General features: G+C 39.9%; 2 protein-coding genes across 3 annotated transcripts in view; one reads left to right on the forward strand and one right to left on the reverse strand.

Moving 5' to 3' along the window:
• Positions 1–2,582: 2,582 nt before the first annotated feature.
• adgrb1a (adhesion G protein-coupled receptor B1a) lies at positions 2,583–24,187 on the reverse strand. Of its 2 annotated transcripts, none has more exons than XM_077742969.1 (32): positions 23,754–24,187; positions 20,676–21,472; positions 19,309–19,458; positions 19,125–19,220; positions 18,877–19,041; positions 18,632–18,796; positions 18,265–18,429; positions 17,850–18,014; positions 17,660–17,761; positions 17,477–17,583; positions 17,208–17,402; positions 16,413–16,481; positions 15,392–15,500; positions 14,943–15,086; positions 14,757–14,826; positions 13,765–13,867; positions 13,353–13,396; positions 11,451–11,577; positions 9,005–9,108; positions 8,805–8,907; positions 8,561–8,711; positions 8,380–8,449; positions 7,708–7,774; positions 7,522–7,607; positions 7,079–7,250; positions 6,884–6,979; positions 6,750–6,786; positions 6,019–6,635; positions 5,402–5,437; positions 5,213–5,317; positions 4,646–4,696; positions 2,583–4,429 (listed from the first exon to the last, which is right to left on the reverse strand). In XM_077742969.1, the coding sequence occupies exons 2-32, from the start codon at positions 21,412–21,414 to the stop codon at positions 4,226–4,228; spliced, it is 4,614 nt and encodes a 1,537-aa protein (XP_077599095.1). In that variant the 5' UTR covers positions 21,415–21,472; positions 23,754–24,187; the 3' UTR covers positions 2,583–4,225. The 2 variants fall into 2 exon arrangements, with proteins under 2 accessions (XP_077599095.1, XP_077599092.1); XM_077742966.1 differs by having other exon boundaries at positions 6,750–6,789.
• samd12 (sterile alpha motif domain containing 12) overlaps positions 14,179–24,274 on the forward strand; it is a 303,220-nt gene continuing 293,124 nt past the window's right edge. Inside the window, exon 1 of the mRNA XM_077742973.1 lies at positions 14,179–14,502. The gene's annotated coding sequence lies outside the window, so the exon portion shown is untranslated. The remainder of the gene's footprint in view (positions 14,503–24,274) is intronic.

The following is a 24,274-nucleotide window of genomic DNA, read 5'->3' on the forward strand; positions in this document are numbered from 1 at the left end:
TTTTATGATGCTCCAAAACGGGCTCAAAGGGCCTTGCTTGTCATACAAGTATAAAGATAGACATTGGTGAAAAAATCAGCAGAAATCACTAAGATGTTCTTGCTAGATGACATCCACAGCCTTTTCCAAACATAATAAAGAAACACAATTCACAGCTCTTTTTGTGTTGTAGAAGTATATTATGTACACACGTGTCTTGTAATGTGATATGGGACTCATTTAACCATTAATTTTCAAACCTGCCAACAAGTTGCTAGAACCTAATAGGGGTGTTTAATGCCTAATATTCACTAGTCATGATTCGATATGATCCTGATTAAACCTGATACTGCACTTTAAGACGATTATTGTTTTTGTAATCACATTGGACGAAATCGAATCAAGATGGACATAAAAGTACATTTACATAGATTTGTTTGTGAAACCTCATTCAGGCGTAAAATAAGCATGTTTTATGTTCCAATAACAAATGGGTTCATTGTATGAATTTCCCAGTTTTTAGTGCAAACCAGCTTTGCTTAATTGAAAGATTCTAACTATGAAAGACAACTGGTTCAAGTGAGGTAGAACATTTGTTGTTTAGAGGGCATTAATTTCCAATTAATGTAGTATTGAGCACAAGTTAAGGGCTCGAGGGTTTGATCCCAGGTTGGTCCGTACTATGTGGAGTTTATAAGTTCTTTCTGGGATTGTGTGGGTTTTCACCGGGTACTCCAGGTTCCTCCCACATCCCAAAAACATGCATGGTAGGCTAATTGGACACTCTAAATTGCCCCTAGGCATGAGTGTGAGCGTGAATGGTTGTTTGTCTCCTTGTGCCCTGCAATTGGCTGGCTACCAATTCAAGGTATCCCCGCCTCTGGCCCAAAGTCAGCTGAGATTGGACTCCAGCACCCCCCGCGACCCTATTAAGGATAAAGCAGTTCAGAACATAAGATGAGATGAGAGATTTTTTTCCAACACCTTCAGACACTATTCAAGTTTCAAAGTTCCACATAGATTTGTCTGACTTAGTTTGGCAGTAATTGATTGCAATGATTAGGAATATATTGACTCTGTTATAAGTTACAAAGATATTGAAATTCAAATGGTACAGCAGCACATGTACCAACAATGGATCATCTTTGTCCTCTGCAAAGAATTAATATAGGCGTCTCACAAATGAATATTTTTGTATTTGAAACTACCACATTTTTACTTAGTTAGCAAAGAGCATTTCCATTTATTTAAAAGAGGATAATGATATTACATAATTATCCTCATTCTGGACTGATTTACTAAGCCATATAGTCAACATAGGCTTTGCTCTGTTACCCTGTCAACATAATTTGCATTTTCAGAAATAAGTGCACCCACACATAACAAACTCACTATGTACGAGTAATAGCTATTCCCCAAAACTACATTAAGATTCTCAGTCTATTTCTATGGAAGTAACCAAGTCATTGAAAATTTGACTAAATCAATGCAACAGATACATTTTGCTAAAAATATTGCAGTAATGGGGCAACCCAGTGGTGGAGTGGCTCCGACCCCAGGTTGGTCCTCACTATGTCGAGTTTGCAAGTTCTGCCCGAGCTTGTATGGGTTTTCTACGGGACCTCCAGCTTCCACCCATATCCCCAAAACATGCCGAATAAACTGGTTGAACATTCAAAATTGCCCCTAGGTTTGAGTGTAAGCGTGAATCATTTTCTGTCTCTTAGTGCCCTTGCTCCAGCACCACCCATGTGCCTTATGAGGGTAAGTGGTTCAGAAAATGAGGATATTGCAGTAATTATGGTGCAAACCAAACAGACTTCAATACAGGTTGTTGTCAAATGTGGTTACCTTCTATTGTTTTTTTTTTTTTGGACCGTAGATATAGTTTCTTTTGTAATGATTGGCCTCCTTGAAAAGCCTGTAAATAGAACAGAAGCCAGTTGCTCTTTCATCAACTAAATAGCTTGCTTTTTTGGGAACAAATCATGACTATATTTAGATCAAGAAATGTTGCCAAAGGCTTTAATATGACTATTAAAAAGATTACAAATGCACAATCAGTATTTTTATATTTCTTCTATAAATTGTGTTCTTTTAAGCTATCCTTCAATTTACACAGTTTTCCCATGTACAAATTTCAATTTGATAAACATCCAAAATATTGGATCACCTGATGTTGCAGTGGTTATTTCGTTGGATTTCGGTGAAAATAAATGAATTAACACCGGCCCGGTGGGGTGAGTGGTTAGCACGTCGGCCTCACAGTGGAGGACCTGGGTTCAAATCCAGGTCGGTCCACCTGGGCAGAGTTTGCATGTGCTCCCCCAGGCTTGCGTGGGTTTTCTCCCACATTCCAAAGACATGCATTGTAAGCTGATTGTACACTTTAAATTGCCCCTGGGTATAAGTGTGAACGTGAATGGATGTTTGTTCTTTGTGCCCTGCGATTGGCTGGCCACCAATTCAGGGTGTACCCCGCCTTTGACCTGAAGTCAGCTGGGATGGGCTTCAGCACCCCCCCAAAACCCTAGTGAGGATTAAGCGGTTCAGAAAAATAGATGAGATGAGATAAATTATTCGAGTAACTCACACATTTCATGTAATGTTATTTTTTTTTAATTAGAAATCAATCACATTCATTTTGTGCTGTGAAAAACATACAGTTACGGAAGGGAAAAACATTAAAAAACAAGCCATGACAAGAGATTACAAGTCTTTTGAGGTATGAATTGGACTGAGAGTAATACAAAGGAACTGATAAAATTGAAATTAGAATTGGCAGGTAACAATAATTGACAAAGTTGTCATAAACACTTACAGAAGACATGAGGTTCCGTTACTCTTCGCGACACAGTGGAGAGTAATAAAATATCCTGAAGCACATTGTTAGAGATGTTCATTCACTCTATACACCGTTTGCTTTTATAGAAGTACAATTATCTACCTGTCACAGACACCTCCAAATATGGAGTCTTAGGCTAACAAATCTCTAGTCAATAAATTCCTTGAATTACTAATACCGATTTGTTATACAATATTCTGGTAAATCCTCTATAATATGCTCAGTAAATATGAAGATAATGGTATAAAAGATTTGAATCATCAGTAAGAAAAACTGTTTAAATCCTAGTAGAGTATCAGTCCTGCTTGAGCATCAAGCACCCATCATATTGCACCATTTCACACTGATGGTTTAAAAAACACAAATGTGTTGAAGGCTTAACGCCCTGAGACTGCACTGTCACAACAGTGCCAGGAGCCTCAGCTTTGTCCAAAGTGTCCTGCAAAGCTGAGAAACAAATGGGTGATGATGAAAGAAAGGTCGTCTTCCCAACTTTCAGATCCACATTTTTTCTTCAAATGCACACCCAGCATTTCCCCACAATGTACTGCTCCGTGTTAAGAGTCTGTTTTGCGGTGCTGGCCGTTTGGTATCGAGGCAAAATGTGGATAAAATCCATGGACACTCTTCTACCTCCATCACCACTCAGTAGGTTTGTCCCAATGCAGAGAATACTGGATTACAACACATTACAGATGTGTTCCACTTTTCTTTCCAACTCATGTTGTAGGTCACAGGAAAACAAAAGGAAACCGAACAAAATCTCTTGACGTTTATCATAGAAGATAAAAAAAAGAGTAAAATTGAGAAAAAAAAGTAACGATATCCAAATAAATACAAAATTCTTAACCTAAATTGATTCCAAACAATTTCCAGATGCGAAAATCATGAGAAAGGATCAAATGTAACCAAAAAAAATCTGTGCCTAGCAAACACCAAGTATGAAACGTTTTGCTTTTGCTCTTTTTTCTTTTGGGTAAGGAAATTTGGCTTGGATAGGAACAGCCAGGAGTTCTTAAATGTTATTCCTCCCAAAAGACAGGAACAATAAACTACATAATATTGTTTTGTTTGTCTCTAAAGTTGAAGGACAAAAGAAACACATCATTAACAACATCATCTGAACTCCAGGTTTCAAGGACCCCGCAGCGAACAATAATAGAACCACAGCGAGTTCTAGCCCATGTCAACCACAGAACTCTCCACCAGCTCATTGACAATAACGAACTACCCCACTCAATCTTCCACCCTTAGGCGAGGATTTTTGAAGACATAGATTCTCTGACGTACTTTCTGACTTCCTAACTTTTTGGGTTTCCCCTTTTTTTACCAATACAGGATCAAAACCCCAACAGGTAACCGAGGTAAAATAAGGCGGCCTTGCTTGCTAGCCCTTTGTCCTCAGACCTCTGTCTGCAGGTCAATGATGTCCTGACCCACCATAGGGATGGGGGTACTGGTCTTCTCCCATTCTACAGAATGCAACTCCAGTGGTGAGGCAGCAAGAGGCTCCAAGTCTTTGCGAACCCATGCAGGGGGAGACTGCTGCGGTAAGCCTCGAACTCCTTCCCAAGGCCTCTCCAAAGGACCTCCCTGCTGTTTGTCCTGATCAGAACAAAGGAACGATACTTAGCGGTGGGCTGATGTCATTCATCATCTGTGAGCATTGTCTGGCCTAATCAAATTGAAATGAGCTTCATTTCATTAGAGGCGATTGTCAAATAATGAGGAAATTATTCCTCCTAGAGGCAAGTGTAATACTGTGTATCCTGACTATAGGTGGTTAATTTGAAATGGTGAGGTTATATTAAAAACACTCACGCTGTGGTTCGTTTTGTCACTTCCTGCTGATGATACGCTCCATCTCACAGACTGTAGAGAGCAAGGAAGAAAATGCATCCTTAATTCAAATGACCTCTTTTAACCAGGACTAAGTACATATTTTTGCTGATTTAGGGTCATTTTTATTTAATTTTTTTTATTTTGCACCAAATTACTTTTTAAGGATAACCTTGCCTCTGATATAATACTTTTGCTCGCTGTTTTCATTATATATGAACTTTGAAATCATTTTCGTGTGATGATGCGTATGTACATATTCCATTTTTTCTGGACTATAAGTCACACTTTTAAAAACAATGTTTTGCTGGGACTGCGACTTATACTTGAGTGTTACTTATGTGTTTTATGGAAGATGAAGAATTGAATGGGTTGTATTGAATTATATATTTTTTGGAAGTAAGTTTGAGGTTGTGGTTTAGATATAGTTATCTGAATAACTGTTAATATGGTATAGCAAAAATGACTTTTTATCCAGTTTTTTTGCGCTGTTGCGACTTTAGTGTGACTTATAGTCTGAAAAATATGGTAGGGTAGTTAAGACATTACCTTGCTGTCAGAGGCGGGCGATTCTCTGTCTTTATCAGCATGATGTAACTTCCTGTTCAGGTCCTGGAACATGTTCTGGTGACGCTTTTTTGTGTGCATTATTTTCTAAATACAAAATAAAAATAGATGAATACTGGATCATAATCACCTACATGATATCTGAATACATTCAATTGGATTGATAGTTACCTCAAAATCTAGCTCAGCATATCGGGACTTTTGTCTCTGCAAGGGAAGATAAAACAAAGAAGGTATGTTTAGTTGAATGTCATAAACATCTCATAAGACTCCAAATACAGTGTTTCCTCGCTTATCGCGGTTAATGGGGACCGGTACCCTCCGTAATAGCTGCATTTCCGCGAAGTAGGCGTGCCCCTTCAAAAATGCTTAAAAAAACGTATAACACGTGCACAAAAGCACCACCAAGCAAAAACATCATAGTAGTCCGGATGAAGGATCTTCTGCAGTTTTTTTGCACGTAAGAAACATTGTTATTGGGAGTTGTGAACATTGTTTTTTTTGGGCAGTGAAGATGCGCCTGTAAACAGCCATGACGTCATCAATGCGATTCCTGAACTCTCACCATGTTATTGACCATTTCTTTGCCCTTTTTTTTGATGCAATTACTAATTCTTATTGAATATTTTGTTTCCACCTCTTGTAAAATGATGTAATTTATAATTTTAACTTAATATCTTTAAATTTTTTATTTTCCTGATAAAAATCCGCGAAGCTCTGAGTCCGCGATAGCTGAAACGCGAAGTAGCGAGGGAACACTGTACATTATTATGATTTTTTTTTTTTACCTCCAAGGAACTCATGGACAATGTGGAGATGGTCTCGCTTTTGGACATCATAGAGTTCATTGACTCAAAGGTGTTCTCCAGGCTGCTGTGAGTAATGTGAGACTCGCTGGACATATTGTGGATGTTTTGGATGGGCGAGTCCCTCTCAGAATAGGACACGCTGACCTGATCGCAGGGAATCGACTTGATTGCGAAGGCTGCTTGAGGCTCGGCAAAAGGGCCGCTTAGGTGCATGAGTCTGGCCTGTGGCAGCTGTTCCACATTGATACTGTATTTCGCCGGGTCATCTTTGGGCTTGGATCTGAGAGTGGATGTAGTATTGGGCATGAGAACGTAACCACTGCCATCAGAGACTCCGCCTTCCGCCTGAACGCGAGCAAGATCGACATCCAACTGCTGGAAGAGTTCTCCTTCACACACGTAGACAGGTTTTCCGCATGAGGGGTCAACTCCCCCAGCCAGGCGGCTCTTCTCTCTCTTGAGGGTGAGAGTGTGGCTGGAATATTCAGGAACTGCCTGCATGTGGGTTTTGTTAGATGGCAGTGTGTGGAAGTTGGGGCCCATGGGAAGAGGCATTTGAGGGGGGGACATCTTCTCTTCTGATGAGCCGCTCAAACCTTTTAAAAAAAAAAGAGAATAATAATGAACCAGAGCAAGTGAAAGGAATGCATAATGAACTGCGAATGGAACCTTGTTAGGGCATAAAATTGGATGTAAATGTTTATGCTCACCCTGTCTGCTTGTATCTCCATCCTTTTCATTATCTGACTGCTGAAAACCAAAAAAAAACATATTACATCAACACATACTCATTTAAGAAGAAAAGTCTGTGCACTCAAAATATTAATAAAACAAGCGAATTTACCGTGAGCTGGTTGTGACCGTTATGATGTGAGCTTCCAGAATCTCCATTGCCGTCATCTTTACGGTCTACTACTCTGCACTTAACAGCTTCTTGAACCTAGAGAGGAAAAATTCAGGAAATTGAATTAAAACCACAGCTCAGGAAAAAAGCACATAGGCCAATCTAATTGAAGCAATTCTATCAAGTGTCCCTTACCTCTCTACGAAGGATGCAGTGGACCATAACAATGATGAAACCTTCTAGGGAGTCAAAAACGGCAAAGAGAATTTGGAAGAGGGCGGAGCGACGATCTGTGATAGCCAATACGGCAGACATCCATGTGAGGGCCAAGAGCGGTAAAACCACGCAGGAGCTCCATAGTGATGCCCTGTAAAGGTGGGCAGTGAGAGGCATTTTTTAGCATTGGGCATTGACTAATAAACTTAAAATCAGAGGTCAAAAGCAAGATGTCTGTTAGGGTTGAAGTCACATTTAACTAAAGCCGACACTTGATTGATTACTAAGGTCTGTCCTTTTAGTTTTGTCCTAATTTATGTCCTTCATGGACTTAAGGCCTTGCTTGACATTATCAATACAGCTATAATGGCACTGAAGTGGGGAATAAGCACAAACCATAATGTAAGATCAATATAACCTACCCAGCTCTCTCCTTGAGCTTCACATCGGTAATTCCATCCTTAGATACTAGCTTGTTAAAGACCAGAATACCAATGACCATGTTTACCTGTTAGGGAAAAATAAAAAGGTCAGTGAGGTGTAATTTGTGAAGTAAAATGTCTAATTGGATGGAATGGGACTTTAAAAAAAATGGATTAAATGCATACCAGAACAACAGCAGCAGCCGGGCCAACGAAGGAGTAAAGGAGGCCACCCTCAAGAGAGAGCCAACAGCTGCAGGGAAAAAAGATTTAGAGTTAAAAATTGAAATTAACCAAATGTTCAAAAGTACATGTAAGTAGAAAGTCTTACATGCCTTTTAGTTAGGAAGATAAGGCTTGTCAAAACTAGTAAGGGTCTTTCTAGAATTGGAGGAAATGTAGTGAATTTTTAAAAAAAATCATGTTCATCAATAATAGGTAACATACAATGAGAAGATTGTTTTTTTTTTATTAATGTTTTTTTTATTAATTATTGATTTAAAATACAAATTTTGGCATTACCAAGGTTGCGAAAATGTTTTGTTAGCATTTTGTCAGGGTATATGTAACTCTTCAGCAAGCTTTTACTGCTGGAAGGAAGTCAATTTCATGTACCAGTTATTGGTGGGTGGAATAAAAAGAAAATAGAATTTAAAGAGGTACTCTGACTTATTTGGTAACTTAAAAAAAATATATATATTTTTTCTCTTAATCTAAAATAATAATAATAATGGTTCCGTAACAAGTAAATGTAAGTTTGGGAATTTTATTATGTGATCTATTTAAAATTTAAAGCATATAATGGAAAATATGGTCCAATTCTAGAATGACCCTATAACCAAGAAGAAAGAAACTTACTAGTTGACGGTACCATATCCTTTGGCTTTTGTGAAGCCCACAGACACGGCCACCACCAATGCAGGTAAGCCTGTCAAGACAACCAATATCCCAAAAGGGTTAGAATATAAAATGCAAACAAGCAACTAAAAATCACCCAGCAAAAGTAGGAGAAAAAAAACACGAAGATAGGTGTGCTTACCCCAACCCAAGCACAAGAAGCGCTTGCGAATTATGCGGTTGCGCAGACGACCAGTGACCGCCATATAGGACTGCCAAGCTTCTGTCAGCACCCAGCAGAAAGAGGAAAGGAAAAAGAAGTGCAGGAAAGCGGCTACCAGTGTACAAACCACCTTAAGAAGGCCAAAGAGGAAAGGGGAGATAATTGTTACTAAAGCAGCAAAGATTTAGATAGCCTTAAATCAAGAATAGAGCAGAACCCCCACCTTATTGCGAGCTTGAGTTTGTCCTATGAGAATAAGGGCGTTGGAGCAAATAATGGACAGGCAGAAGTTGATGAGAATAACAGAGCGCTCAGAGCGGATATATCTGAAGTTAGTTGGCAAACAAGAGGGGAGAATAACGTGAGTTTGGTTGCAAAGAAAAGAGCCCAAAGCCTTTTAAATTCACTCGTAGGGTGACTTACTTCCAGACTGAGACATAGATGATAATGAGTAGGAGAAGGGTGAGCGAGGACACCCCACAGCCAACTATGAGAGTCACGGATGGGAGAAGTGCCTTGTCCATGATCTGTAGAGAGGAGACACACACAAAAAAAACAGACCCCCTAAGAGCTGCGAAACCAGTAATACGAATATCACATGCACACAAGTAAAGCATTCGGATGTGTGTTATCCGGAGCAGCAGATGACTCCCTGGGGTAAACGCTCAATGGTACAGTCGGGCAAGGTGACGTCAAGGTGAACATGTTATAAAGATGAATTAAACAAATGGATAGACTCCATTAATTTCTGGAGAGTCAAAAAAATGTGCATATTTTCTCCCATTCAGTACAAAGAGGAGATTCTTCATATAGAAGAATCAGTGTTTTAAAAATAAAACTGACAGCTCAAGCTCCTTTTTCTGCAATGGTTTTATGCCAAGATTCAACCCGGCGGGTTTGAACAGGTGGACCATTAACACCAGTGCATTAATCTGTCACCACCTGCCCTTTTTTGTTCTCTGACAGCAGCTTATCCTCGTCATTGCCAGTGGCGTTAACATTTCAATGGGTAAAACTGCTCCCCAATTGTTTCCTTTGCAACATTGATGCTGCATACACTATTTATTTTTTCTCGGAAGGATGCCAGAACATTTGTAAAGTATTACAATTTGGACTGTGCTTATACGTGTCTTTGAAATAAACTATCTGGGAGAATTCTCATAACTGTGACACATGCAAGATGGGAGAAAGGAATGCGCTCAAGTGTAAAAGAGGAAATGAATCAGGGGAAGAAGTACTATATACATTGCTTTGGCCTTCATTGGGTTTGTATAGGGCATAAATTTCAAGTGCTGTTCTTTTTCTAATACTCTGGTTATGTGTGTCTATGAATTTGAATGGATGGTATATAACAGCATTTAGGATCTCAAGTTCTGTTATGTTGTCTTCAGAATTCTTTTCACTCGAATGAAGATTGTTGAAAGAAAACAGATGGAATCTTGAGTCAGGTAATACAAAAAAAAAAAAAAAAAAAAAACCCTCAATGCGCTTCAATCTGATCTGTCCTCTTACTCCCCAATCTTTCTAACTGGGTTGCACTATATGAGTCTGACCTAAATATGAAGCATGTCTTATGTCTGCCCTTGCTTGCATCACATGTCCCTCTTGGAAGAGAAACAAGAGAGATTGGACATTTTGACCACAAGCTTGTCAAGGGCGTTCTTTGTCAGACCAACATTGCTATCATATCATATTAAAGCTTCTCAAATGAGAGCACATCAAAAGAGTGAGCTAACACATTGCAATTTCTTTCTGTATCCCCTCATCTTTTCTCTCCCGCTCTCTTGCTGCCCTTTGCTGATAATCTGTCAATGCATAACCAGACATCTGTCCCTCATTGGTTCACTCACATCTTTGACATTTTCAGACACACTGAGGCGAGAAGAGGAAGTGCGGAGGGTGGGCGATGGCAGAGGAAGGTGATAATTGAGACTTTAGAGATAATGGCTGATGGGGCGATGATGTGAGAGACTGCCTGTTTCGACATGTTAAGGTCAAGAAGTGGTAGGAATGTGAGCAGCAGATTCAGATTCAAGTGCCATATGTAAAAACAGATAAATGGACCCAAAACACTGCAGTCAACAGCTCTAAACCAGTCTCACGGCTAGTGTTTAGATTAAGATGCAATAGATGTTTTTTATTCATCTTTTTTGCTGTCAGAAGCATTAACTGTTGTATGTGAAAGATGCCAGATTATATCCTATGTTAGGATGGTGGTGGTGGGTAAAGATGGGGGACTGTGTTTTTTTCAGGCCCCCAGCTTCTCAGTTATGAAAAATCCCCTAGGCCGAGTTAGCGCTGCAGAAGCCGTTACCATGGCAACTGGCTAGAGCTGCTTCTGGGGCAAACCAGTCTACAGGGGAAATAACACTGTCTATTTGTGCATGAAATATGCTATAAGACATTCATGCACAAAGCATTGTGCATGAATATCAGCATTGATTGTGTCTGGAAAAAAAGAATTTCAATAAATAATATAATAATAAAATAGTTATTTATAGTTACACAACAAAAGGCTCTTAATTTAAATGATATTAAAGGTAAATTACACTTTCTTACATTAAAATACAATCATACAGTGTAGTGAAAGACTGCTGAACCCCAATTCTATTAAATATGTATTGAAGCGTATACATTTGCTTATCCCCCCCCCCCCCCACACACACACACACATCAATGCATGTCAGTTTCCATCCCTTTCCTAATGAAATCCATCATTGATGCCTTTCCTTCACAGAGACAAAGAGCCGTAATGCAAATGACCCCCAAGAGCACATGCTGCATCGCATTCAAGCACAGCAAAAAAAAAACACAAAAAAAAAAAACGTTGTCGTTACAAGACAAAGACAAAAGCTTTCCTGACACTTACCGAGTCGAAGTTGATGCGTGCTAAAATGGCGAAGGTGGAGACGCTGTCACACACACATTTGGTTCTGAATGAATGAACGGGCACGGCTCTGCAGCTCCGAGCAGACCACGATCCAAGCAGGGAGGATCTGCACAAGGGAAGAGAGCAAAGACACCCACCGGTGTGAGAGGAGAGAAAATAAAAGGAGAGGCTGCTTTGAGGGCTGACACAGCTTATTAAAAATGCAGCTTGTTTATGTGTTTTGAGGTAATGATTCAAAGGGACAGAAACATTTTATAAACATCCAATGTAATTGAAAACAATAATATAAATAAAAAAACTATCCATTGGAGAAAACATTGGCTTTAATGGTAATTTACATTTACTGTGTATGGCTGGAGAGCTGACACAAATCATTATAAATGTGTCATGTTTATGTGTTTTCAGGTGCCTGCATTTTAAAAAACAACATACAAGAGATTCCATTGCTACATAACTGAATACACATTTGCATATATTACTGATATTTTTGCATGTTTGCATTTGGATTAATTTAATTAATGTGCCTTTTTTAAACCCCTTGACCTGTTTTGACCATCTTTTTATTGATTCATAAATTTATTGGCAAGAACACTGCCTGAAAATGCTCATATTTTAATTATTATCACCCTAAAACATTTTATTTTTGATAATTTAAGTAGACTTGAACCAATAATAATAAAATGGCACTTTTTCCATTCAGGGCAGGTGCTTGAGCACCACCTAAAGGTAAATGTTTCTAATACAAAGCTGTATTATTTTTCTTCTGTTGAAAATCAAACACAGAATTAAGATGTGATTGACTCTAAGATGTATATATGGATATTTCATTTTTTAAAGTGCTTTTGAATGGCAAACGACTTTGCGTATAGGTAATTTAAAATCAGCTAAGAGCTGAATGTATCATTCAAATAATCTGGCATCATATTTAGGAGATAAAACCTAATACAAACAAAGTACTATGAAGACCCGAATAATAGTAGGCACTGGAATAATAGTTGGGAGTGGAAAATTCCAAATGAATTAATAATAGTAGGCACCAGAATCATAGTAGGCAGTGGAAAATTCCAAAAATAATGAATATTAATAGTACTAGTAGTAGTACTATTATTCCGGTGTCTACTATTATTAATTCATTTGGAATTTTCCACTCCCTACTATTATTCCCGTGCCTACTATTATTCGGGTCTTCATAGTAAATGTATATGTCATTTTTTAAAGTGGTTTTGAACTACTTTGCGTATAGGTAATTTAAAATCAGCTAAGAGATGAATGCATCATTCAATTAATGTGTTATCATATTTACGAGATAAAACCTAATACAAACAACGTACTATTTAAAAAACTGCGTAATATAATGGGTGTGCAGAAAACTAATCTTGCCTTAGTTAATTTGAGTGCTTATTAGAACAATTCCTCTCATCTCAGTATACTTGATACTGTACAGACCCCAGCCATAACTTAATTATATGCCATTTGTGATGGATGCCACTCTTCTCGTAAAAACATCTGTTTTGAATCATGTTCCCCCACTACCCTTAATTAGAACTATGTTATACATGCATTTATGATCCATTTACAAGTTGACATTGTCCTAAAGCAGCTCCGCTTTACACTAAACTACACATTTTCAAGCATCTGGCATATGATAGGCCAACATGTTGTGGCACTTGTCTGACATCTGTGTCATCAAAAAAGGACGAAAAAACATTATCACTCCCCCTGTGGTGTGTCTCAAGGTGGATGAATGTTCTTTGCAGTGACAGATGTATGACTAAAACAAGGCTAGAAACAGTGACATTGCCACCCGCTAGAGAAAATAAATGTCTGAGTAATCATTTGGATGCACGCGAAATAAGATAAAGAGAAGAACTCAACACTTACGTTTCACTTTCATCCCATGAGAGACATGTCTCGTTAATTGTACCCTAAAAAAGAGAGAAACATACATAAAATTGTTAATAAAAAGGAGCATGTAATATGAAGTAGTATATATTAAATGTGTGAGAAGCCACGTTTGCCATCCGCCTGCCCACATTTTTGACACATGGATGTAAAAACAGCTCATCAGTTGCAAAAGCTCATAGGTCCAATTATGTGATTCCTCATCAACCACCTGGTTAGCCTGTGATTGTGGCAGATTTCAGCGGGCCGAATTTTTGGCAAATGCCACTCTTTCGACGCAAATATCATCAAAATGTCAAGCTTCATGTGTGCCGTGGTGAACAAACACCCGGAGGCAAAGTGGCTATATTTTCTGAGGCTCCATTAGTTTGCGCGAAGGTCATGAACTTACATTGTGGAGATGTGGAAATTCAATCTCGACTGGAGAAGACAAAAGTTCAGGGTTTGGCTTGACGATCACTGTCACTACCTTTGAATTGAGCAGAGTGGAATTGCTGCAGAAAGAGAATAAGATACAGTTAATTTATGATAAATGACAAATTTAAGTTTTCAGATAGAATACAATTAAAATCCAAGTCTAAAACCTCATATCAGTGCATCAGAATGTTTAACCCCTCTCCAAATTTAAATAGCTCTACCCTGAAATATCAATTGTTTTTTTTCTCTAAAAGATTTTGCTTTGTGAGGGTCGACTCACTACAAATTTCCCAGAATTGCAAGAATAATTGAACAGTATTAGTTGCGAGAATTTTTAGACTGAATGTTGTAATCTAAAATACATACCTGTCAACTGGTACGTTCTCGCCGTAATTGGTACAACTGAAAGCCCATTTTTATATTGGTACGCTGTACACATGAAAATGGTACGCTAAACGGTGATTTTGAGAAAAAAAAATAAATTAAGGCACTTTCTAGCCATTTTTCACCATCCGCCATTGTTTCTTCCCGGAAACGCATGTCTGCCAAGTGATATATGTACCGGCGCCTCTGATTGGCTAAAAAAAAAAGATCATGATAAACATTTCGTTTTGTAACACTTTCACCATGTGATTTCCGTTTCCTGTTCCCTTGTTTATGTTTACTTTCATTTTCACTTGTTGTTCGTGATTTTTTACAAAAAAGTAAAGTGGTAAGATTTTCCATGTATTTATACATATATGTAAGGGCGAAAACAAAATTTGGTAAGATCACAAATGGTTCGAGGTTGACAGGTATGAAAATATTAATTGGCAGTTATATTGTGGTTGCCATCTTGTGCCTACAATAAGAATTACATGTAAAATCAAGCCTGCATGTTTAAAGCCTTTAGAAAAATTAATGAAAACATTAAATGAAAAAATGAATAAGAATTTTATGATGAATAAGTGTAAAAGTATGCATTACCTTTGAAAAGAAAGAAATGTAGAAAGGTTTCTGTAGAGGACAATGCCAGTCACAACTGCTTCTTTGCCTTCTGAAATGAAGCAAAAAGTTGCTTAGACACCAACTTATTTGATTGAACTTTGGTCTTAACTGCTTAAATGATTTATATATCCATATATAAATATATATTTTTGTTGTGCATCTTACCAGTTGGCTCAATGGCAAGAGCATCTCTGGAGACAGATATTTTCTCCTCAGCTGTCCTAACCCAATCTAACATGCCCCTCCAGCCCTTAGCAGGGAAAGTGAAGTTTGTATTTGTTGTAGATGGCCTCTTGTGGATGCTCAGCACTGGAAAAAAAAAACGTTTCCAACTTAATCAGTATTCAAATGAAAGTTCTCAAGGAACAACTGCCAAAAATGTTTTGGTTCTCGACATCACCAGAAGTGTCAGAGCTCGAAAGTCACACAAAGTGATTCACAGTGTTAGGTTTACAGTTCCTAAAGTCTTATGTATAATGCATGATGCAGACAAACTCACAGATTATAACTAATTAGTTTGATGGTTAGCTGTAACAAATTGCCAAATAGATGTTTTGGTGCACTAGGACAAATCATCTTGATAAGAAATACATGTGATTAAGTTTAGAACTCACCTAAATTCTCAGTGACTTCATAAATGTCTTGGAATCCGCTCATTTGCATACCAATCATGTTCACAGACTCCTCGACGAGAAGGAAGAATTCTTTAACATTGGATCCCATCTAAAAGAGTAAATGAAAGTTTGTCATTACAAATAAAAGGCAATAGGCACATTTATACAATCAAGCATTTCTAAACATAGAGAAAAATGACATTGTGTAGGAGCTAATCAAGACTTTTCAAGCATTGATTTTTTTCTGTATTTGCTTATGGGAGAAGTAAATGTACTCATAAATCTGTAGTACTTTGGATGGATTGTTTAAAATATAAAAAATAGGGTATATAATGTCTTCCACTTTTGTAAAACACATGAGAACTGAAACCTGAGAGCTCTGATCTAATATAAAATGTTTTCTTTGCCAGAGTTCGTCCAGTGCAGTGAAAGCCTTACTAGCTGCTAGGCAACTACTTAACTTCCTTAACGCCATAAATGGACTGGCGGTTGATTCATGCTGGTATTTCTACAGAATTTCCCCGCCATCGCACTTAGCAGAGGGGAGGGCTGTCCCTGACTTGCGTGTTTATGACGCAAAAACCAGAGTGATGTGGGCGCAAGGTGTGCGTTTCGAACAAATATGTGCCGTCTGTGTCCCCTCTAAACTAGCACGTCTTTGAAAGATGGCGTGGAGAGGCCACAGATTGCCGAGTGGGCGCCGAGTGTATTTCCCTGAGTCAATCTCTCTCATCCATGCTCACCTTTAACTGTTTACTGTCACCCGACATTGCGATTTGTCATGAAATTCTTATGGGACATAAATATCTAGGGATTTCTTTGGACCTGGAACAACTAAATTGCTTAATACGACAGCAAGAAGTTCCCAAAAAAGTAAAATTTCAAGTCACATAACTGAACTAAGGAATTAGTTTTGCTTTCTAATGAGTTCAGACATCTTTTCACACCTATCATTCACCATAACGCTCGAAATGTACATAACATCCCCACCCAAAAATGAATGTTAAAACACTTCACGTACCAGCTGTGTTTCTTCCCATTTGTCATGGTGTTCTTCTTTCAACAGGTTGCTGATGGTTTGAACATAGTTCTGGGGGGAGTTGGGAAAGGCGTTAAAAATGAAAATATACAGTACTTAAAGTTTTTTTCAGCAATATTAAATTTCCATTTTTTCATTATCTATACCACTTATCCTCACAAGGGTCAATTGGCGTGAATTGGTGGCCAGCCAATTGCAGAACACAAAGAGACGGACAACTATTCATGCTCAAACTCATATCTAGGGACAATTTAGAGTATCCACCCCGCATACCAAGCATGTTTTTGCGATGTGGGAGGAAAACGGAGTACCCGGAGGAAACCCATACAGGCCTGGGGAGAACATGCAAACTCCACACGATAAGGTCGGAATCCACCTGGGATTGAACCCAAGATCTCAGAACTGTGAGGTATATTTGCTAAAGACTTGGCCCAATGGGCTGCTAAATTTACAGTTGTGGTTTATTATAGGGCCTGAAAAATCTGTATTCTTCCCTTTTCTGTGTGTTAAAACTAATTTTTATTTAGTTAGCCGCCTCGTGGTGTAGAGGTTCCCTTGCCTGACTTCAGCGCAGGGAGACTTGGGCTCGATTCCCACTGGTGGTATGAATGGGAGTACGGATGGTTAGTCTATCTGTGTGACCTACAACTGACTGGCGACCAGTCTAGGGTGTGGTCTACTTTTTGCCTGATATGAGCTGGGTTAGGCTCCAGCAACCCCTGCAACCCTTTTGAGGATGGGTGGCATAGAAGATGGTTGGTTAAATATTAAGTTTACCTCTATATCAGCATTGCTTAGCCTCAACTTGTTGGCCTTGTACATTTCAGTGACGTTCTTCAAGATTTCCATGACAGCCATGAGATCCCCACTGTAAGTTGCACCTTCATCAGTTGAGAACCTCAAACGAGAAATGACCTCAGCGATGCCATCTATAGCTTGCTCTGCTTGCGCTTTAGTGTTGTAGTCCCTTGCCTATAGAAAGGAAAGTGGAAATGTTCTTAAGAATTTTGCCTTTTACTTTGAAGCTGTTTTTTTTTTAAACCTACCAAGATCTGAATGTTCTCATAGTTTTTGGAGACACACTTGATGTAAGTTGGGTTCTCCCATGTGGCGAGGCCAACAGCATTAAGACTGCACCGGCGAAGAATTAAACCTGAAAGCATTAAGTGTAAAGTAAGCCTAACATATACGAAGATATAAATATATACAACTATCTTCTGTCAATGCACCTGCAGTGTCAGCAGGACATGAGATGGCAGCCATGTCTCCAGCTGGAGTTTTCTTCCACACAACATCACCAGCGCTTTCTTCCGGACAAATCTCATGGGGCTCTAAAGGATTACAAAGTAATGTTGTTTTATTAAATAATCTTCAACTGAATGTTTTTTTTTCTTCTTTCCATGTATGAACAATACTAACCAGGGCATCTCTTCTCATTGCATCGCTTCTGCTCTCCTCTTTCACCAGGGCAAGGCTCCCCACCAAAGAAAGGGCCTTCACAAACTCTTTGTCTCTGCTGGATGCCTCCACCACAAGTCTTACTGCAGCTGCCCCATGAGCTCCAAGCATGCCAACGTCCGCCAACTAAACACAGACATGACAAGCTCTATGAATACCAACTGGCACTAATGAGGAAAAACCTCTACTATACAATCAAAGGCAACAAAACTGCATTTATTTTGATTTAGCAACACTGGAAAGCTCTAAATCCTCTCTATGGACGAAAAAATGAGTTAAGTTTAATGTAGTTGGTCAGTAAGAGAAATTCAGGTCCTAACTTTTGTTAAATCTAAAGCTACAAGTGTTAATTTATCATTTTTTTTCTTATTTTTACCTGGGCACTCTTTCAGGAAGCAGTTGATGGATTCTTTCCAACTCCCGTGGCACTCTGAGCCCCCGTAGGATGGTCCATTGCATTCTCGTGTTCTTTGCATGGTACCATTGGAGCAAGTAGCAGAACATGGACTCCAAACAGACCAATCGTTCCAGTGTCCATCCACTAGAGGGAAGTAGAGAAGTGTATTTCATAAGAGGAAGCCCATAAATGGAGTTGTTGCAAAAGCACTGCTGCTTCAAACGACCTCACCAATTTTAGTGATTTGCTTTTAAATGCACTGCTTTCAATCCTAAATTGTATGCACAGTAGTGGCATGGAAATTATAATACAAAAGGAAGTTTGGAAAGTAAAATAAACAACTAACCAGGGCATACAGCAATGTTACAGAGCTTGTTTTGTCTTGATGGGCCTTTGCAAGGTTCTCCTCCATTTTGGGGCAGCCTACACGTGCGAGTGCGGTCACGGTAACCACGACCACATGTGGATGAACACAAACTCCATGGCGTCCATTCATCCCAGGCACCATCGACTGCAAGCAAAAATCAACAAATTGTGATGTAACTGCATAAATATTATAAAACACACAAATTTCACTGAACTGGACGCTACCTGGACAGACAGCAGTATTGTTACAAGGTCTATTTTCTCGCAGGGGTCCGGTGCATTGTGTACTAAAGGATGAAGTGGCACAAACACGGGTGCGGCTTTGCCAACCTTCACCGCATGTCACTGAACAGGCACTCCAAGGGGACCACTCATCTGTCTTAGTATTTGCTGAACAAAAAGAAAAACAAGTGTTTTTTTATGGTTGAAAACTCAGTAAAAGTAGCATAAAGTAAGGCTAATCAAAAACATACCGATTTGGGTTGCAACTCCACCAAGGCCAGCATCATCATGGTCTCTCCTCATACCAATAATGGCCCGTAGACCTTGACTCTTGCTTCGATCTTTGCCTGAGAAAAAAAAAGACAACTATTTCAGTGAAAATTGTATAACTATAGACAAATTCCTCTTCTTAATGATTGGAAAGGGTGGGATTACCGATGCAGGCCCGTGGGTTGCATGTCCGCCCTTCTTCGACGGTCCCCTCACAGATAGCATCATCGGGTTGACAAGCTCGACTGCGCACCTGGACGCCACCCCCGCATTCTTGACTGCAAACTGACCAACGACTCCAACCAGCCCAGCCTTCTGTATCAATTATAGTTATAGAATACAATAATTAAATATTATGCTACATAGTGTACTATGAAGACCCAAATTATAGTAGGCACTGGAATAATAGTGGGAAATGGAAACTTCCAAATGAATTAATAATAGTAGGAACCGAAATAATAGTAGGGAGTGGAAAATTCCAAAAATATTGAATATTAGTAGTAGTAGTACTATTATTCCGGTGCCTACTATTATTAATTCATTTGGAATTTTCCACTCCCTACTATTATTCCAGTGCTTACTATTATTCGGGTCTTCATTAATAGGTTAAAATTATAAAAAAAAGCAGAAGAAAGTACAAAAAAATACTATATTTTCTGGACTAGGTATCACACTATTTTTCATGGTTTGGTTGGGCCTGTGAATTCTGCTCAGGTTTGACTTGGCAGAGTTGTTCAGAAGTGAGAACGAAAGTTTGGTAAACACGTTGTTTTGGACGTACGTATCTGCATAACTGGTAATATGTCAGAAGCTGCTTATTGTTTCTCCATTTTATTGTTATTACTATAAAGTATGATGTTTGTTCTTGGTTTCTGAACATACAACCCCCCCCCCCCCCCCCCCCACCTCCACCCCAAAAATCTAATTTGCTTTCTACTCCAATGCGCTCCATAGTATTGATTTTAATATGTACATCCTCAGACAGGCGGTGTATACATTGTCTTTTTGGACACTTTTCGTCTGAGCAGTCAAAGCTGCTAGTTGTTCAATCTGAAATTGCTTTAAACCACTGCAGGGCCCCGACAGCAGCGTTGCTATGCCAACCGTGAGTGTGCTTCGATTTTCCCCGCCAGCTGACTGTGAGGTCTTTGTGCTCCTTTCTATCCTTTCTCCAACATAACCACAGCTACAGACTCCTAACCCAAGCAATGAAGTTCACACGCTTGACTTGCACCACAACAAAGAGTTAATCATTCGTGTGATTCAGGTAGTTCGTCCAATTAAGCTTAAAGATCCACTTCTGTAATACATTCAATTTGCTCCTTATTAGTTTGTGGCAGCAGAGTGCACATCCCTTGCTGTCTCCCCCCTCCTCACCCTGTCTTCTAGAGACAACTTGCTAGAATTAAAAGTTTTAAAATACAAATTAAAAGGTCACTCAGTAATAAGGTGGACTGAGATTCGGCAGAACATAAGCTCCTTCAAACAGTTAAGAAACAAGACATGGAGTTTTCTTTGTGTGTCAAACTTACTGATGATTTCAGCATTTTGGCTATTGTCTCTTGGCACTGGAGAGCATTTCTCTACGTAGACACCACCTCTGTAGCAGCTTCCTGGCTTCCTTTTGGGGGCCTCCCAACACTGGCAAGGGGTGTTCATGATGCCACAGGGGTACTCATGGGTACTACTAGACAGGCACTTCTCTAGCCACTGGCAAAGCATCTGGCAGGCAGGCATACTCGGATTCCTTTTCCCAACAACAAGAAACTCAGACTTGAACTCGCTGACGTTTTCGCCCTGTGCGCCGTCCTTCTCCAGATCATTGCTTGAAGCCACTTTGCGGATTTGTAAGAACTGCTTGCTAGATTCGATGTAGGTGATGGTAGTTGAGGCATCACACAACCTGACTACTTCATCATAGCTCTCCATGCCCAAGTAAGTGCGGGATGTCTCGATGAAGGAATCGAACTGGAAGGTTCTGATTTGCCTTGGTGTGCAGGATTCAGTTGGCTTGGTGATTTTCATGTAGACAGTGTAACGACGAGGGTCTGGGTTTTGCAGGGTCCAGGAGCATGGTGCAGACGGAAGGTTAGTCGTGGAGGAGAAAACGCCAAAGAAGCGACTTTGTTCCAGAGTTGCGCAGGTGTCAGAGGCTGGGCCGGATGGAGTGCATGATGTCAAAGTAATGAAAAGTAGGACAAAAGCCACATGTGGCCCGAAAAGAGCTGACGACGCCATTGGGTCAGCTTTACTTGAGAATCTTAATCTCATTGGCTTCTTCTTCAGCAGGTTTTAATGCTTTAGACAGCCTATGTTGTCAATTTAGGACCTGGAGAGCAAAAATAAAGTTTCACGGTAAGTCTTTCACATCAACTCAACTTTCAATGGGAAAAGTTAGTAATCCTGAGAACCTGACAACTGCTTATGTTCACGTCTAGAATATTTAAGTACAGACGGAATGAACGGAACTGGCTAGCTCTCTGTCAGATAATTGCAATGAGGCAGAAAGTACAATCCCTTCACAGAAGGCTGGTATCGCCAAGCTCTTAGTTTCTCCTCCCACACGCTGAAGCGAACTGTGAAGCAAATGCGTCAGACTGACGTCCATAGAAGCATTACCACTTACTCGCTTTTTTTTTTTGCAAAGTCTAGAGCTCCTATTACATGGTAAACAAGAGAAATGATTAACATGTGCCTGATTGCATACCCCGAATACAACTAATACCAAAGCACACCTGAAATGAATGCAAACAAGCATGAGTCTGAGTCATAATGCAAATGTATTTTGTTGAGTGAGCTTTTAAAACAATTAACCCTGAGAAATGCGTGCTTCTTACAACGATACTATTTTGTCATGAGGATACTGCAGCCTGTATTAAGTCATTCAAGGTGCTGAACGTGTAGAGTCAATTTCTACATCTCCACTTGACCTGCTCTCACTGAACAGACTGAAGACACACTGACTCGTTGCTCAGCAACATACATCGCTTGTGTTTACTGCAATTTCCCTCTCTCTTATTCTTCGGACGAGTCAAATAAAGGCCCCATAAAAATACCAAATAGGTTCATAATTCATGTAGCCTATGGTTGGTATGAGGAGAGCTAATATGTCTGAATACAAAACATGAAGGCAAAAACACTATGAATTGTATATATGGATAATTGAACTCGGCAGCATATAAGGCTTACTTTTTAAAATATATTGTTAAAAATGTGCAATCATGAAGAGCCATTCAAACGGACATGCACTTTTCAGGCTTCCTTTCCTCACATCTGTTTCACTGTCCCCATGTCGCGACAACGTGAGCAGCATAGCAATGATATATCCCTCCCCCCCCCCCCCCCCCCCCTCCTCGCCTTCTTGCACCCGCCCCTTTAACAACCGGAAGCTCCATGAATGTGCCTCAGATAAAGCATGCTGTGAAAACAAGGAGGGACAGCTGTTGTCTACGCACATTGCCCACTTTCCTCCCTACCTTTCTTTTCGTTTTCTCTTCTGCCTGACCATTTGTCTCTGTAGGGAAGGGGGAGGGAGTAAGTGGGAGATGATTGTCATGGAGATGAACTTCTAAAAATTGGGGGATAAAACTGCACTGCTGCAAATAAGGTCACTCTGAATTCAGATTTTTTTCGCTCGAATACTCCTTTGTCTTGTATAGTTGATGTTTACTTCGCATATCTGACGAGAACACCGCAGAAAACTCAAATAAAATATAACCTTGATTCCCAAATGATGTGTTTGCAGCAGGTGGATGTGGGACATAAACAAGCATTCACTTTCTTTTGACCTCAAACTGGTCTTTGTGAAGTCTCTCCTTCTTATGGAATGTAATTTTAAAGCCATTATAGGTCAACTGTCACAGTCAAATTGTTCACGTTTTGAGAAAATAAACACAATCAAAATGACAGCAAGCTTCCAACACTTCAGGAATGAGAAAGGCTATAAGGAAAATGTCTTTGGTACAGTTCACTTTTGGGTACTTATTTCCACAGAAGTTTACTGCAGAGGTGGCTGAGTATTGACACGACGTTTCAGCACCATGGATAGCAAACTTAAAGTTTCAACCCGGATTGGAAGCTGCAGATCAACTGTGAAACTATCACAGTCACAGAAATTCTCATCGCTACTTATTTCATTTTCTGAACTGCTTTATCCTCATTAGGGTCACGGGGGGTGCTGGAGCCTATCTCAGCTGACTCCGGACCAGAGGCGGGGACACCTTGAATCAGTGGCCAGCCGATCGCAGGGCACGAGGAGACGGACAACCATGTACACTCACACCCATAACTAGGGGCACTTAAGTATGTCCAATCAGCCCACCATGCATGTTTTTGGAATGTAGGAGGAAACTGGAGTACCCGGAGGAAACTCACACAGGCACATGTTAACGCCACATTGGTGGACCAACCTGGATTTGAACCCAGAACTCCAGAGCTAGGAGCCCGACATGCTATCAAAGAAAGTCAGAATACAAAATCTATAGTAATTCGATGTCTGGCAATGACTTTCCATTTGAGCCAACTCAGATGGATTGAGTCAATTGCATTGAAACGATCAACCATTCAATGCCATGTTCATATAAAAGGAATGAAGTAGTATGTTTTCTTACCTTGTCTCTCTGAACTTCGAACGTGCGGTCTTGGGAACTACGGAGTTCGTTCTGGCCAAAACTTTTTTTCTCAACGTTAGATTAAAAAAAAAGATGCGCCAGGTCCACTCCAGACCCAAGAGGGTCAGCCCCAAAAGTCCGTGATGCCCACAAGCAAAAATTTTTTTTCTTCAAAAGGTGACTCTTACAAACTCCAAAGAGTTTACTACCAACTTTGTTTAGCAGCTATACCCATAGAAACTGGCGTAATAGCGCTCGTTGTGATGAATCTAGACGAAAGCTGCGGTGGTGGTGCTCCAGTTGACAGTCCGGAGAACCAAAACGGCGAGAAATCTCGCTTTTCCGAGCTCCAGAATCAAAGTTGGTACTTCTACTCCCGGCTTCGGAGTCTTCTTGCTTGTGGCACTGAAAGTGGGTTCAGACTCAGTGTAGCGTGTGGCCTTCTCTTCGTAGTATATATCCAACCCCGCCCCCCGCCCCTTGCAGTCAGAGTCGATGCGTGGATGATGTGAATGAGACAG

Source organism: Stigmatopora nigra, chromosome 21, assembly GCF_051989575.1.
Source record: "Stigmatopora nigra isolate UIUO_SnigA chromosome 21, RoL_Snig_1.1, whole genome shotgun sequence".
NCBI classification, from domain to species: domain Eukaryota; kingdom Metazoa; phylum Chordata; class Actinopteri; order Syngnathiformes; family Syngnathidae; genus Stigmatopora; species Stigmatopora nigra.

What these genes read in the sequence shown, in the direction of transcription:
- adgrb1a (XM_077742966.1), bottom strand. Translation starts at nt 21,414, where the DNA reads ATGAGATTAAGATTCTCAAGTAAAGCTGACCCAATGGCGTCGTCAGCT. An exon ending in CGGCTGCTGCTGTTGTTCTG is followed by an intron (nt 7,608 to 7,707) that starts GTATGCATTTAA and finishes TTTCCCTAACAG; the next exon opens with GTAAACATGGTCATTGGTAT. An exon ending in ACTGCATCCTTCGTAGAGAG is followed by an intron (nt 6,980 to 7,078) that starts GTAAGGGACACT and finishes TTTCCTCTCTAG; the next exon opens with GTTCAAGAAGCTGTTAAGTG.